At 36.3% G+C, this 14261-nt stretch overlaps 1 protein-coding gene across 17 annotated transcripts in view; it reads left to right on the forward strand.

Moving 5' to 3' along the window:
- RALGAPA1 (Ral GTPase activating protein catalytic subunit alpha 1) overlaps positions 1-14261 on the forward strand; it is a 314990-nt gene that overhangs the window by 122625 nt on the left and 178104 nt on the right. For 10 of the 17 annotated variants that reach the window (XR_008915023.1, XM_056811013.1, XM_056811018.1 and 7 more), the window contains 2 exons: positions 1252-2778; positions 4537-4661. Coding sequence is in view for 16 of the 17 variants with exons in the window: in XM_056811013.1 (XP_056666991.1) it covers positions 1252-2778; positions 4537-4661 (1652 nt within the window). In the remaining variant the exon portion in view is untranslated. The remainder of the gene's footprint in view (positions 1-1251; positions 2779-4536; positions 4662-14261) is intronic. The other 7 variants (XM_056811024.1, XM_007473261.3, XM_056811027.1 and 4 more) reach the window with 2 other exon arrangements.

Below are 14261 nucleotides of genomic sequence, written 5' to 3' on the forward strand. Positions count from 1 at the left end.
TCAACTAAAACAGGTGTCTCAAAGGTTCTCAAAGTTGTCATCATGTTTTAATTTGTTGTCTTTTCTCAGTCCTCAATCTGCAGAGCTTGATACTGTGTTGAATACCTTCCTTGGTTTCTGAGATGCTGTTTTCTCTCTTGGTTCTTCTTCTGTCTGACCTCTCCTCAACCTTTGCTGGATTGTTATTCTTCTTTTGTCCATTAAGTACATGATTCTTCTCCATCAGTTCTTACCTGCCCACTCAGCTCCCATTCTCTTAAACTCCATTTTTCTTCTGTTTTCTTTTGATGATTCATCCATCAGGTGTAGTAGGATTGGTTATCTTGACATTGATGATGGCAAAATCCACATATTTAACCTCAACCTCGCTCTCCCTGAACCCCAGTCTTGCATTGTCAGCTGTTTGTTGGTTTTTTCCTTGGGCATTTCAGATTTTAAATGGTAGCTACATCTACTTTTGTGCAAACAAAAGACAAACACATTAAAAAAAAAATAGGTCATCTGTCCTCAGAAGGGAAGTTAATGAGAATTGAAAAAAAATTGAAAGCCCCAAATCTTGAGACAGTAAAAGGATTTTTCAAAAAAGTATGTTATCTTTATTAATAGCTATAATTTTATCAGAAGGCATATTATGTAATTTTCAGAAATTAGCAGGAATAATAGTTTCCAATATTCTTTTTATATTATGGCAACTGTGTGCTGAAAAACATATAATTAAATATGGTTTTTGTTTTTATTTTCCTCTTCTGGAATGTCCCTACATTTGGAAGCTGATAATGAATTTGTTCCTTTTTTGTTTTAAAAATAGCTTGAAGTTTTCCAGGATAATTCTAGATTCTATACTATGACTTTTCTATATACTGAATTTATTAAAAGCTCTACTGAAATTTTGATTTAGGAGACTAGATTTCTTTTTACCTGCTTTAGAACTTGAATATGAGGGGAAATTGACATGACAGAATTTTTAATTGCTCTATTTATTGGCACAGCTCTATCATTTAGTTGCACTTCCAAATATTTCATGGCCTTATTTGTTTCCATTGATATCTAACATTTAAAATAAATTCATTGGCAATATATCTTGTACTAGCTTTTACACATTTAAAATAACATTTTAGTATTTACTAGATCATATTTCATTTTCCATATACAAGTCTAAACTATTTAAAAACACATATTGTGTATCTGGATAAAATTAATGCTTATTTTATCTATGTGGTGTCCATTATACACAATTTTTCTATTTTACAGACATTGATGATGCTCAAATACTTCCCCGAACAACTAGAGTCAGACATTTTTCACAAAGTGAGGACACTGGAAATGAAGTTTTTGGTGCTTTGAATGAGGAACAGCCATTGCCACGAAGTAGCAGCACCTCTGACATCTTGGAGCCATTCACTGTTGAACGAGCCAAAGGTGCAGTTCCTGTCATTGACAGTTCATCCCGTCATGCGCCAAGCTTGCAGAGTTCCACAGAGGCCTCTTCAGTAACTAGATCCACTGAAAGCTGCATCATTGATTCTAATAGTAGAGAGTCTTCTCTGGAAGTTGGGGATAGCATTTATGACCATCTTTGTCATTTAATAGGTCCAGTAGAACTTGCAGATACAGCTTTTGAACAGATCAAGTATAGTGACCTTAAAGGTGATGATGATCTTCTTTCCTCTCTGGGAGAATATCTTAAGGAAAAACAAGAAAATCATAGTAATTTTGCTATAGACAGACTTGCATCTGCTCAGGAAGTGATTACATCATTAAATAGGGATGAAAGATTATCAACTAGATTATATTATGTAGATCAGACAGTTAAACCAGACTCTAATACAACTGTTATAGCAATGGCAGAGAACATAGAGTTTCAAGTAGATAAAAATCCACGTGATTTCTTAAGTAACATTATACCCAATCAATCATGCAGTTTCACAAGATCTCAGGCTTTTGATAAATCCAAGCAAGTATATACTGAACTTGAATCAAGTCCGTATGAAAAAGAAGGAAAAAGGTATCTTCACAGACAAACAGCTACTGAAGGAGATATAGGAATGGACATTACATTAGCTGAAAAGCTTAAAGGTATCCACATTAATGAAAAAATTATTGTTCCATGTGTTATGGATGTCAAGAAAGTTCCACTAAAATCTTCAGTTAATTATGAAATACCTCACATTATGGATGCCTGCAAACTTTCTCTAACCAAAAGGAGCCTGTCTGAAACAGTGAGCTATAGGGGCAAAATCATGAAAAATACCACTAAGAAAAGAAATAGTGTACATGTTACCTTTAGACCATCTACTGAATCCATTCAGTTTTATAATCCACTAGAAAATAAAGAGGCTCCATGGAAAGCAAGATTACGTAAGCTCAGTGGCTTTAGTAGTAGCAGCAGTACTGGTAGTAGTGGCACCAATACTAACATTAGCTCTGATATTGCCCCAGAACTTATCAAACCTGGTGTTTATAGACCTTTAGATGTAATGAGTACAGCATCAATAAATAGTAAAACAATTAAGGAAACCACAGAGATACATGCAACCATATTACAGAAAGAAGGTTTTACAGTTAATCATTCAGGTAGTCGTAGTGCTCTTAGGTCTTCAAGTCATGAGTTAGGATTACAACAGGGATCCCTGGGTGGCGTTTATAAAACTGTTGTACATGCTCTTTCGAAGCCGAAGGCAAATGTTTCCCCACAGAGGCAGAACAGAGTGCCACCAGAGGCTCCACTGAGGGATCTGTACAGTCATGTAATGGGCTATTTTGGAAGGAAAGCTGCAGGTGAGCACTAACTGTGCAGAGCGCAAAAGGAGACAGATAGCATCAGTTTGGCTTAATGCAACTGAAGCAAGCTATAAGCAATCAAGAAGCTTTGGGATGGTCACTGCTTTCTCTCTGTTTGGTTATGCATGCATCTTTACCCATCTGAATCTCCCAGCATAAAATACCTTTATTTACTTTATAAATTAACTAATTTCCTTTTTAAGGCATTTAGTTAAAACTCTTTGCTGCTGAGCATCAAGTTAGGGAAGAGGAAGAGACAGGAAATTATTAATGACCATCCAAATAATTAAACAAAAATATTGTTGCCTACCCTTTGGGCTTTTAAAATTGAATATGTCAGATGTGCATCATACCTTTTTTTCCTTTCCAAATGACTTGTTATTTTTACTGTTGATTCATTTAGTTTTCTTCCTCCTCCTGCTATTTCTCCTTATCTTTGGGAGTAAAAATATTTTGAAACCTTTTGACATAATAGAAATCCAGATCATATAACTAGTCCCAGACAATTTTGTTGAACAATTATTGAAGCTAATATTTCTTTAAAACTTTAGTGTTGATTTATTTATGCCAATACATTTGTAAGCATTCCTTAGGTTCTCAAATTTTGCATTCACTAATGTGAATATAAGTTGCATCTTAGCAACATTTATCATTGCTTTTTCTTGAAATTTTGGATGAGTTTGAAAGTTTGTAAAGGTTTATTTATGAAATAAATATGGAAGTTGTATAGATAAATTTTTAAAAAACAAGATTTTGGCAACTCACTGATCATAGTTCAGAGTTAAATAAATTCACCTATATAAAAATTTAAAAAGTTGTTTTTCTTTTTAAAAATATTTGTATTAACTTGGTTATCTTAGCCTGAGTAATACAATATTCTTGAAGCATCTTGCTTTGAGACATTAATACCACTTGAGGGCAGTCTTTGATAGCTTAGTCAGTATATCCAGGCCAGTAAGATAATTAGAATGTTTCACAAAGGATTTCTGGCTAGTTAATTATTTTAACTTAAAATGTTTTATATAGTTCATTAGAAACATAGTGTGCTGATTTTTTAAATGTTTAGAGAAAAATGTTTTAAGTATATAATATAATTCATAGCATTCAGTTTAATATTGTTAGAGGCCTTTTAGTTTCCTAAACATTTTCTCTTACAAATGAATTCATACAGACAAAAAAAAATACCTACCAAGAATTATATTTTGAAATATAGAAAATGGTATATTAAGGGATCTGTGTCAGAGTATACAGCTTTTCCATAAGCCATTAATAATTTTGGACTTGAAGAGAGGCTAGTTTCTGTAATATGTCTTATAGAATTCTATTTAAAAATATAACTTAAAATATCACAAGACATTTTTACATATTAAAATGAGATATTTTCCACGGAGATAATTTATAGAAAAAGGGAAACCATTTATTGGAGCTTTTTTCAATAGTAGAGGCAGGGAGGAAAAGCTGTATGCTGGTATCTTTACAGCCAAATTAACCTAACTTCAACTAGTGCTTACCTGTAAGCTTTCTTGCTATTTAAGATCATACTGGAGATTGACTAACATCTGCTTAGTTTAAAGTTAAGTGTCAGATTTACTAATCTTATAATTAAATCTAAGAAAAGTGAAACTATTCCTAAAATGCATGTTTGGTGAGTAATTGACATGGCATTGGAATTCTTAAAAAGTATTTTGTTTAAAATTTTTAAAAATAACTTAAGTTGCTTCTCCTTACTATATTTAGTTATTCATTTATTTTTAGCCAATAAAGAGGACATGAGTCAAAAGCTGCACCTTCTTAATAGTGACATTGGCAGTAGCAATGCTAATGTTCCTGACCTGATGGATGAGTTTATAGCTGAAAGACTCCGAACTGGTAATACACTGGTAAGTATATTTCAACTTATTTTATTTATGCTAGTAGATTAAAGAAGAACTATAAATTTGTATCTTATTAAAGAAGACATGATCTAACCCTTGATATTTTTATAATTTCTGTTTTAAATTTTTTTAATGATTTACATATACTTATAAATCTACAATTTTAAATACAGGCTGGCATATGTTTTTTATCAGATAAAAATAAAAATTACCTTCTTGCCCATGGCAGTGACCATTAAGGAATAAATATTCTGCTTTTCCATTTTCCAGTTGTACAGACACTCATGTTAATAATATACTGACCCCATCTATGTCCAATGATACAGGAGTCAGAACAGCTGACTTCAAATCTCATCTTTTCCATTTACTAGTTCTGTGACAGTTGGCAAATAATTTAACCTCTCTAGTCCTCAGGTGTTAAATGAAGTAGTGACCTTTGAAGTCCCTTCCAACTCTAAATCTATGTTCCTGTGATTCTACTTATGAACACCATTGGAGGGAATCACATGACTGTACCACATGGGTTCACTATAAATTTGTTATCTAATGCCAACTGGATATCTACACAGGCAAAATTTTATTCCCCATTTGACCCTGTCTTTTCCAAACCATTTCTTTCCTCCTTCTTATTGGAGGTCTTTGAGTTATTAAGAAAAGTTCTCTGAGGAAAATAAAAAGCATACTGAATTCCATTGTCTCCTTTATTTCATACTTCAAAATCCCTCCCATTCTTTCCCCTTTCATTTCATTCGCTGATGAAGCAGTAACACTTCTCTTGCTATGGGCCTTCTGTTTGTATCTCCTATCCCATCCCTTCTTTATCAAGAGTTGACTCCTTAGGATGTTTTCTTTCATTCATTTTTTTTCTGATGGATTATGCCCTTTGCTGCTGCCTACTCACATGGCCAGATATCTTCCCCATCCTTAAAAAGCCTCAATTTGACCTAGCCATCTCTATCAGCAATCATTTTCTATCCTCTCTTCTGTTCATAGCCAAACTCCTAGAAAAAGTCATCCATACTCAGTACTTCTACTTTATCTCCCACTTCTTTGTAGTCTGTATTCTGACCGTACTACTAAGCTAAAAGTGTTCTCTCCAAGTTTACTAATCACTTCTAAGCTCTTGAATTCAAGGACGACTTCTTAGTTTTTATCCTTCTTGACCTTAGCTACTTCAACACTGTCAACTACCCCCTTCTTCCCTCCTCCTTCTGTGTTAAGAGCTCTCTTTTGCTGTATCACAGTTTGACAAATATTTATTGTACTTAAGTGCAATACTGTGCTGGGAGCTAGGTATACAAAGACAAAAAAGAATAATTCCTGCTCCCAAGGAGCTTAAATTCTACCTTCTTTGGAGATAAGGAAATGTGACATCTATAAAGACAAATATATTCCAAATAATTTCAACTTGCCCAGAGTATCATAATCTGGTATGAGCAGGGGAAGGCTCCTTGTAAGAGGCAGTATGTCAATTTATTATTGAAGGAAGTTAAAAGGCCTCCTAACAAATGAAAATGAGAATGAAAGGCATTTCAGACATAGAGATTTAAAATGGCAGTCTGAATTTTGGAAACAGTTTGTCAGTCTTTTTGAATTGAATGTTGAATTATGAAGAAGAGTGATATAAAGTAAGTCTGGAAAGTTGAGAGTCAGGTTGTAGTAAGCTATTAATATGACTGAAAAAGTTAAGAGTTTTTCCTAGATAATATAGGAAAACACAAAATATTTGAACAGGAGAGTAGTATGCATCTTAGGAAGAACTTTTTGACCATTGTATATAAGATAGACTGGGGTAGGGAAACTAGAAGCATGGAGAGCAATCAAGAGACAATAATAATAATAGAGGAAAGACGCGAAGAAATTCAGAACCAGAGTAATGGCCCTCTTAGTGGAAAGAAATTTAGAGAGAGGATTAGTGAGAGAAAAGGAGCCAAAAGAATGATTATGAAGTCATTCCTTGGTAACTGAATGGTAGTAACCTCAGTGCAAATACTTAAGCTTTGGGAAGGAATGGGTTTAAGCCAAAATTATACATTTTGTTTTGGCCATATTGAGTTTGAAATATATATAGGACATTTAGGTTGCAGTGTGGACCTGCAGTTTAGTACATAGCATAAAACTGGCAATATAATTCAAAAGTGATAGGATCATAGGCTCATAGATTGAGTCATCTGTATAAAGATAAGTGAACCCATAAAAACATAGAACACAAAGCTTGGTTTTTAGGAGTTGGACCATCAGGAAAATGACAGAGCCAAGTGAAGACTTTTTAAAAGTCAGACAGGGTCTGAGAATGTTTGTAGGTTTGTATAGGCAAGTAGGGAAAGAATTAGTTCATAAAGAGGAATGCTGTAAAGGGCAAGCTCCTGGAATATATGAGATTAAAAGCACAAGTTAAAGGAGTTAGCCTTACCAAGCAGAAAGGCCACCACTTCTTGAGAGAAAGAGGAAGACAGAATTGGGCATGTTATAGCAATGATGGCAAATCTTTTAAAGACAAAGTCCTGGATCCTGCCCCCACCACATACTTCAGACCAAGTGCTCTGCTCCCCAGAGGCCAAGTGCCTTGCTGTCATGCCATGCCTCCCCCAAGTGCCAGGTGTGAGCTCCCTCACCCCCACCCCACACAGGGGAGGAAGAAAGCACTCCCATTGAGCTGCTCAATGGAGGGTAAGGTGAAATAAGGCCCAAGTCCTCCACTCCCCACCAGCTCTGCTGCCTGTGAACCTTCTACCTTATCCCCTGTGCATTCCCATTGGGCAGCTGGGCAGGGGAGCAGGGGATGTGAAAAAATGTCATCAGGCACAGTGGAGAGGGGGAGGGGATCAGCTCCACCCAAGACCCTCTGCCTTTCTAGTAACAAACTCTGAGGGGTGAAATAATAAGGTGTATAAATGAAGTATTAAGAATTAACTGTGGGTTACTCTGCTTGATGACTGCAAAGTACCTCAGTTGTTCACCTTAAAAGGAGGTTCAATTTGTAGACCTCCTCTACTGGGCTCCGTGCACATAAATTGCCTTGGAGAGTATTTTCTCTATAAAAATATATTTATTTGTCATTTAAAAGATATGAATATAAGGATTATAAACCAGGAAACCTTAACACTCCAGGGAAACTAAATATCTGCCCACTCTTATATGTTTGCTGCAAGGCAAAGTCTTCAGATCTTGATCCTACACTGAACTTACCACTGTCTTTAAAAAAACAAACAAACCATAAAATGCTATCTGACTAAATTTAACTAAATCCTTATCTAAGAGAATAACGTATAGTAAAAAGGATCTCCAAGTAAACACAGTCAGTTAGCCCAATGTCTCAGAGGCTAACCCACCATATTGTAACTCTGAGATGGCTCTCAGAGCTCAGGCAAGCAGGCCTTCAGTCTCTTTCCTCTCTCAAACAATAGATCTAACCAGTTTTCCTCTATGTAATTCCACAGTAAGGAAAGTAAAAACCCTTCAGATTGGTTTCTGAGTTCTCTTTCTTCCCTATCATAGCAGATATAATTCAGAGAGCAAAAGTTGAGCTGGTCTGTCTCCTCAGAAGTCAGAGACCAACTGTCAGAACTCTGCCTGCTGCTCTTTTCTTCAAAGTTCCAAGCTTACAAACAGAACTCTCTCTCTTGCCTCAGTCACTCTGCAGTTTCAGAGACCCATTTCCAAAATTTCTTATCTTATCAAACCTAATCAATATCTATTTTCTAATTCATTCCTATGGAAGGGAGGAAGAGACGACCTTGTGCACACAGAGAGCCCTCTATGTGTCATCTTTGGCACTCATGCCATAGGTTCACCATCACTGATGGAAAATTAGGCAAATGAGTATGTTTTCTCAATAAAGTAAAGATGAGGTTTTTTGCTGAATTGGAGGTAGAGGGGGGTATGTATGGGAGAATCAAGGAGAGAAATGAAATTTTAGAATAGACACTCTAGACAGAATGTGATAGAAAGTTATTCACTTGGTCATCTATCATTTATTATGTGCCTATTCTGTACTGTGGCATTGTGCCAAATACTTGGATTAAAAAGAAAAACAAAAGATAGTATGTTCTCAAGGAGTTCCTTGTCTAATGAGGGGAAGCAACATGTAAAAAACTGTACAAAAATATGTACTGGTTAAATTAGGGATAGTCTTCGAGGGAAAGTACTAAAATTAAGGAGCACTACAAAAGGCTATATGCATAAGACTTTAGCTGACTCTAAAAGAAGCCAAAGAAACCAGAAGACAATAAAGAGAGAGGATGTTCTAAGCCTGGGGGGCAACCAGCAAGAGCACTGAGAAAATGAAGTATGCCCTGTAAAGTACAGAAAGGAGGTCAGTGTCCACTAGAGCAGAGTACTTGGAGGCAGGGGGAGGGAATAAGGTGTTAGAAGACTAGAAGGTAGAAGCATCTGTCTGTCTGTCTGTTTCTCTTCTGTCTCCCCCTGTTTCCCTTCCTTCCTCCCTCTCTTTTTCCCTATTTCCTGCTCTCTTTCTTCTCCCCTTCCTTGCTATGAGGGAAAATGTGTGTGTGCGTGTGTGTCTGTGTTTATGTTGTGTATTTATATCCCATGTCCAAAATACAATTCAATATCTTTTCCCCAAAACCAACTCCCAGACTCTCGAATTACTAGTTATTTAAGTTTACAAGTTCAAGTGTTTTTTTGGCGCAGCATATAACCTTTATTTTCAGTATTTTATTAAAAAAAAAAAACATAATTAGAAACTTTCAATGTAGAAATGATCCTAGCCAATCACTGAAATGTTCCATTGTTTGACCACAGTTTTCACATTCCATCTCCTATGGCAGGATATGCAAAGACCTGCATCCTGCCACTCAGGGAGCTGCTCCATTCCCTCTTCCCAGCACCAGAGGACATTCTTTATATACCCCACCCCTTTCTCCAGCCACCCCAAACAAGCACTTTCTCCTTCAACTCTCTGGTTATGGGAGGGGGGCCCTCAAAGACAGTTTGAATTTGACCTTTGGGCCCTTGAACTCGGAAAAAGTTCACCAAAGAGGTCTAAGCTAAGGCCCTTCCACACCCCACCTTCCCTCCTCTCAACTCCTCACTCTCCCTCACTCCACATAAACAGTTATAAAATATTGCTTATGTCACTACAACATCTGAATGCATCCTCTTCTCTCTACTTGTCCACCTTATATACCTTGTATATACCTTGTGTATATCTTGTATACACCTCAGTTCTGTTCTAAATATGCCTCTTACCTATACTGTTGTAATAACTTCAAATTGTTAACACTGCTTTAACCTTTTTCCTTCCTTCACACAGTTGCCAAAGTAATGTTCCTAAAGAACTGGAGTATGTTGCTCCCTCACTCTCTAATAAATAAATTCTAGTTGCTCCCTATTACCTCTAGAATCAAATGTAGATTCTTCTGTTGACATATTAAGCTCTTCATTACCTGACCCTATTTGACATATTCCAGTCTTATTAAACATTTCCTTCCATACAGTATATGATTTAGTCATAGTGCCATTTTGTTTTTTACACATTTGTCTCCCATTTGTAGAGATTATTTCTACAACCAACCACTGAAGTAGATGTTGATATAGAGAAATCATTAGCTAAAAAGTTTAAATGTATACACATTAATAAAAATATCATGGTTCATTGTGTGATGAATATCAAATAAGCTCCACCAAAAGCTCTAGTAAATTATGAAATACTTCATTTTTCTATGCACCTCCTGCCTGGAATACTCTTTCCTCACATAAGAGAAGTACCTAGCACATTGTATATGATTAATTACTTCCAAGTGGTAGAGGGAGCAATGGAGTCTTCTTCCTTTTGGCCTTATGTATTGGGAATACCTACAAGAAGCAGCTTCTAGTGTTAGAGAGAATGGCCAGCTCCTATAACCCTTAATTGGAGTATGAATCAAAGCAAAAAAACACTTTTCTCTTTACTCTTTATTGTCTCCTAATGGTCTCATCTGATGCCACAGGTCTCTGTGTCTCTGCCACAGGTCTCTGTGTCTATGTCTCTGCAAAAGACTCCTCAGATGTATATATCATAGGGTTAAATTAGGAATTTGGCAAAATAAGAGAACAGCTCTTAACAATTTAATTTAATGGGAATATGGTAAAAGGAGGGAAATACAGGAAAGAGAGAAATTGCCTAACTAGCTCCCCTATAACTACCTATAATTGCCATTAGAAAAAGTCCAGCTAATCAGCCTTCAGCTCAGCTTACGGGGGGTGGGGAGGTGTGGAGAATTATGTATATGTTTTATATATATAATATATATCTCCCAACCACCAACTAATCACCAACCCACACCACCAGCAACCAACCCCAAAAAGGTCCAAAGGTCCCTCTCAGTCTTCACGCTGGCCTTTCATATTCCCTTCTTACCTCATTTCCTATCTCTGTGGGAAAAGGACCTCCAGGTACCCAGTTAAATTAGAGAAAGGGATGAAGAATTCCCTTTTGGAATATCCAATCCTATTATCTATCCTCACTGCCGATTTACTGCCTGGTAGTCCACCTCCATCTGAATGGAGGCATCTTGATTTTGTTACATCCAAAAAAAATTGTTACCTTCCCTCTCCTTCCTACAGATTTCCTTGTTTCTTTTTTTTCCTTCTTTTTAACATTTTTTTCATTTTGTCAATTTCAAACATTATTCCTTTGTTACAAAAAACATTTTCTATTCCTCTCACCCCTGCCATAACCGACACGCAATTCCACTGGGTATTACATGTGTCCTTGATCAGACCCATTTCCATGTTGTTGCTGTTTGCACTAGGATGTTCATTTAGAGTGCACATTCCCAGTTCATATCCCCTCGACCTATATAATAAAGCAGTTCTTTTTCTTTGGAATTTTTACTCCCACAGTTTTTCTTCTGAATGTGGATAGTGTTCTTTCTCATAGATCCCTCTGGGTTGTTCAGGATCATTGCATTGCCACTAGTGGAGAAGTCCATTACATTCGATTGTACCACAGTGTATCAGTCTCTGTGTACAATGTTTTCCTGGTTCTACTCCTTTTGCTCTGCATCACTTCCTATAGGTTGTTCCAGTTCCCATGGAATTCCTCCATTTTATTATTCCTTTGAGCACATATACCACAATTTGTTCAGCCATTCCCCAATTGAAGGGCATCCCCTTGTTTTCCAATTTTTGGCCACCACAAAGAGCGCAGCTATGAATATTCTTGTACATGTATTTTTCCTTATTATCTCTTTGGGGTACAAACCTAGCATTGCTATGGCTGTGTCAAAAGGCAGACAGTCTTTTATCGCCCTTTGGGCATAGTTCCAAATTGCCTTCCAGAATGGTTGGATCAATTCACAACTCCACCAGCAATGAATTAATGTCCAGACTTTGCCACATCCCCTCCAGCATTCATTACTTTCCTTTGCTGCCATGTTAGCCAATTGGCTAGGTGTGAGGTGATACCTCAGAATTGTTTTGATTTGCATCTCTCTGATTATCAGAGATTTAGAGCACTTTTTCATGTGCTTATTAATGGTTTTGATTTCTTTGACTAAAAATTGCCTATTCGTGTCCCTTGCCTATTTATCAATGGCTTGACTTCTGGTACAATTGATTTAGCTCTTTGTAAATTTCAGTAATTAGACCTTTGACAGAGGTTTTTGTAATGAAGATTGTTTCCCAGTTTATTTCCATTCTAAGATTGGTTACATTGGTTTTTTTGTACAAAAACTTTAATTTGATGTAGGCAAAATTATTTATTTTACATTTTGTGACTCTAAGTCTTGCTTGGCTTTAAAATCTTTCACTTCCCAAAGGTCTGACATGTATACAATTCTGTGTTCACATAATTCACATAATTTCACATAATGTATCCTTCTTTATGTTCAGGTCATTCACCCATTCTGAGTTTATCTTGATGTAGGGTGTGAGGTGTTGATCCAAGCCTAATCTCTCCCACACTGTCTTCCAATTTTCCCAACAGATTTTATCAAATAATGGATATTTGTTCCAAAAGCTGGGATCTTTGGGCTTGTCATAGACTGTCTTGCTGAGGTCACTTACCCCAAGTCTATTCCACTGATCCTCCTTTCGGTCTCTTAGCCATTACCAAATTGTTTTGATGACCACTGCTTTATAGTATAGTTTCAGATCTGGTACTGCAAGACCACCTTCCTTTGCATTTTTTTCATGATTTCCCTGGATATTCTTGATCTTTTGTTCTTCCAAATGAACTTTCTTATGCTTTTTACTTATTCTGTAAAAAAGTTTTTTGGAAGTTCCATGGGTATGGCACTAAATAAACAGATAAATTTGAGTAGGATGGTCATTTTTATTATGTTAGCTTGTCCTACCCAGGAGCAGTTAATGTTTTTCCAGTTGCTCAGATCTAGTTTTCTTTTTCTGGAAAGTGTTTTGTAGTTGTGTTCACATAGTCTCTGCAGAGAGATTCCTCAGTATTTTATATTGTCTAGGGTGATTTTGAATGGAATTTCTCTTTCTAATTCCTGCTGCTGAGATATGTTGGAGATATATAGAAATGCTGATGACTTATGTGGGTTTATTTTGTATCCTGCAACTTTGCTAATGTTGTTGATTATTTCCACTAGCTTTTTAGTTGATTCTCTATGATTCTTTAAGTAGACCATCATATCATCTGCAAAGAGTGATAGCTTGGTCTCTTCATTGTCAATTTTAATACCTTCATTTACTTTTTCTTCTCTAATTGCTATTGCTAGTGTTTCTGGTACAATGTTAAATAATAGAGGTGATAATGGGCATCCTTGTTTCACTCCTGATCTTATTGGGAATGCATCGAGTTTATCCCCATTGCAGGTGACATTGGCTGATAGTTTTAGATAGTTACTGTTTATTATTTTTATTATTTTTAGGAAAGACCCTTCTATTCCTATACTTTCTTGTGTTTTCTTTCTTTCTTTTTTTTTTGATTTATCACTTTAGTTTATTTGTGTTTGTGTTTGGGGGTTTGGGTTTTATAAGATTCCTCACTTACAAAAATGAACAATATGGAAGTATGTTTTCCATGATAATACATATATAACCCAGAATCAAATCACCTGACAACACTGGAAGGGGGGAAAGAAGGGAGGGAGATAAATTTGATCATATGACATAGGAAAACTTGTGTGGAAATTTCTTTTTTTTTTTAAATATATTTTATTTGATCATTTCCAAGCATTATTCGTTAAAGACATAGATCATTTTCTTTTCCTCCCCCCCCGAACCCCCATAGCCGACGCGTAAGTCCACTGGGCATTAGATGTTTTCTTGATTTGAACCCATTGCTTTGTTGATAGTATTTGCATTAGAGTGTTCATTTAGAGTCTATCCTCTGTCATGTCCCCTCAACCTCTGTATTCAGGCAGTTGCTTTTTCTCAGTGTTTCCACTCCCATAGTTTATCCTTTGCTTATGAATGGTGTTTTTTTTCTCCTGGATCCCTGCAAGTTGTTCAGGGACATTACACGGCCATTAATGGAAAAGTCCATTACGTTCAATTATACCACAGTGTATTAGTCTCTGTGTACAATGTTCTCCTGGTTCTGCTCCTCTCGCTCTGCATCACTTCCTGGAGGTTGTTCCAGTCTCCATGGAACTTCTCCACTTTATTATTCCTTTTAGCACAATAGTATTCCATCAC

The sequence above is a fragment of the Monodelphis domestica genome, chromosome 1 (assembly GCF_027887165.1).
Source record: "Monodelphis domestica isolate mMonDom1 chromosome 1, mMonDom1.pri, whole genome shotgun sequence".
Classification (NCBI taxonomy): domain Eukaryota; kingdom Metazoa; phylum Chordata; class Mammalia; order Didelphimorphia; family Didelphidae; genus Monodelphis; species Monodelphis domestica.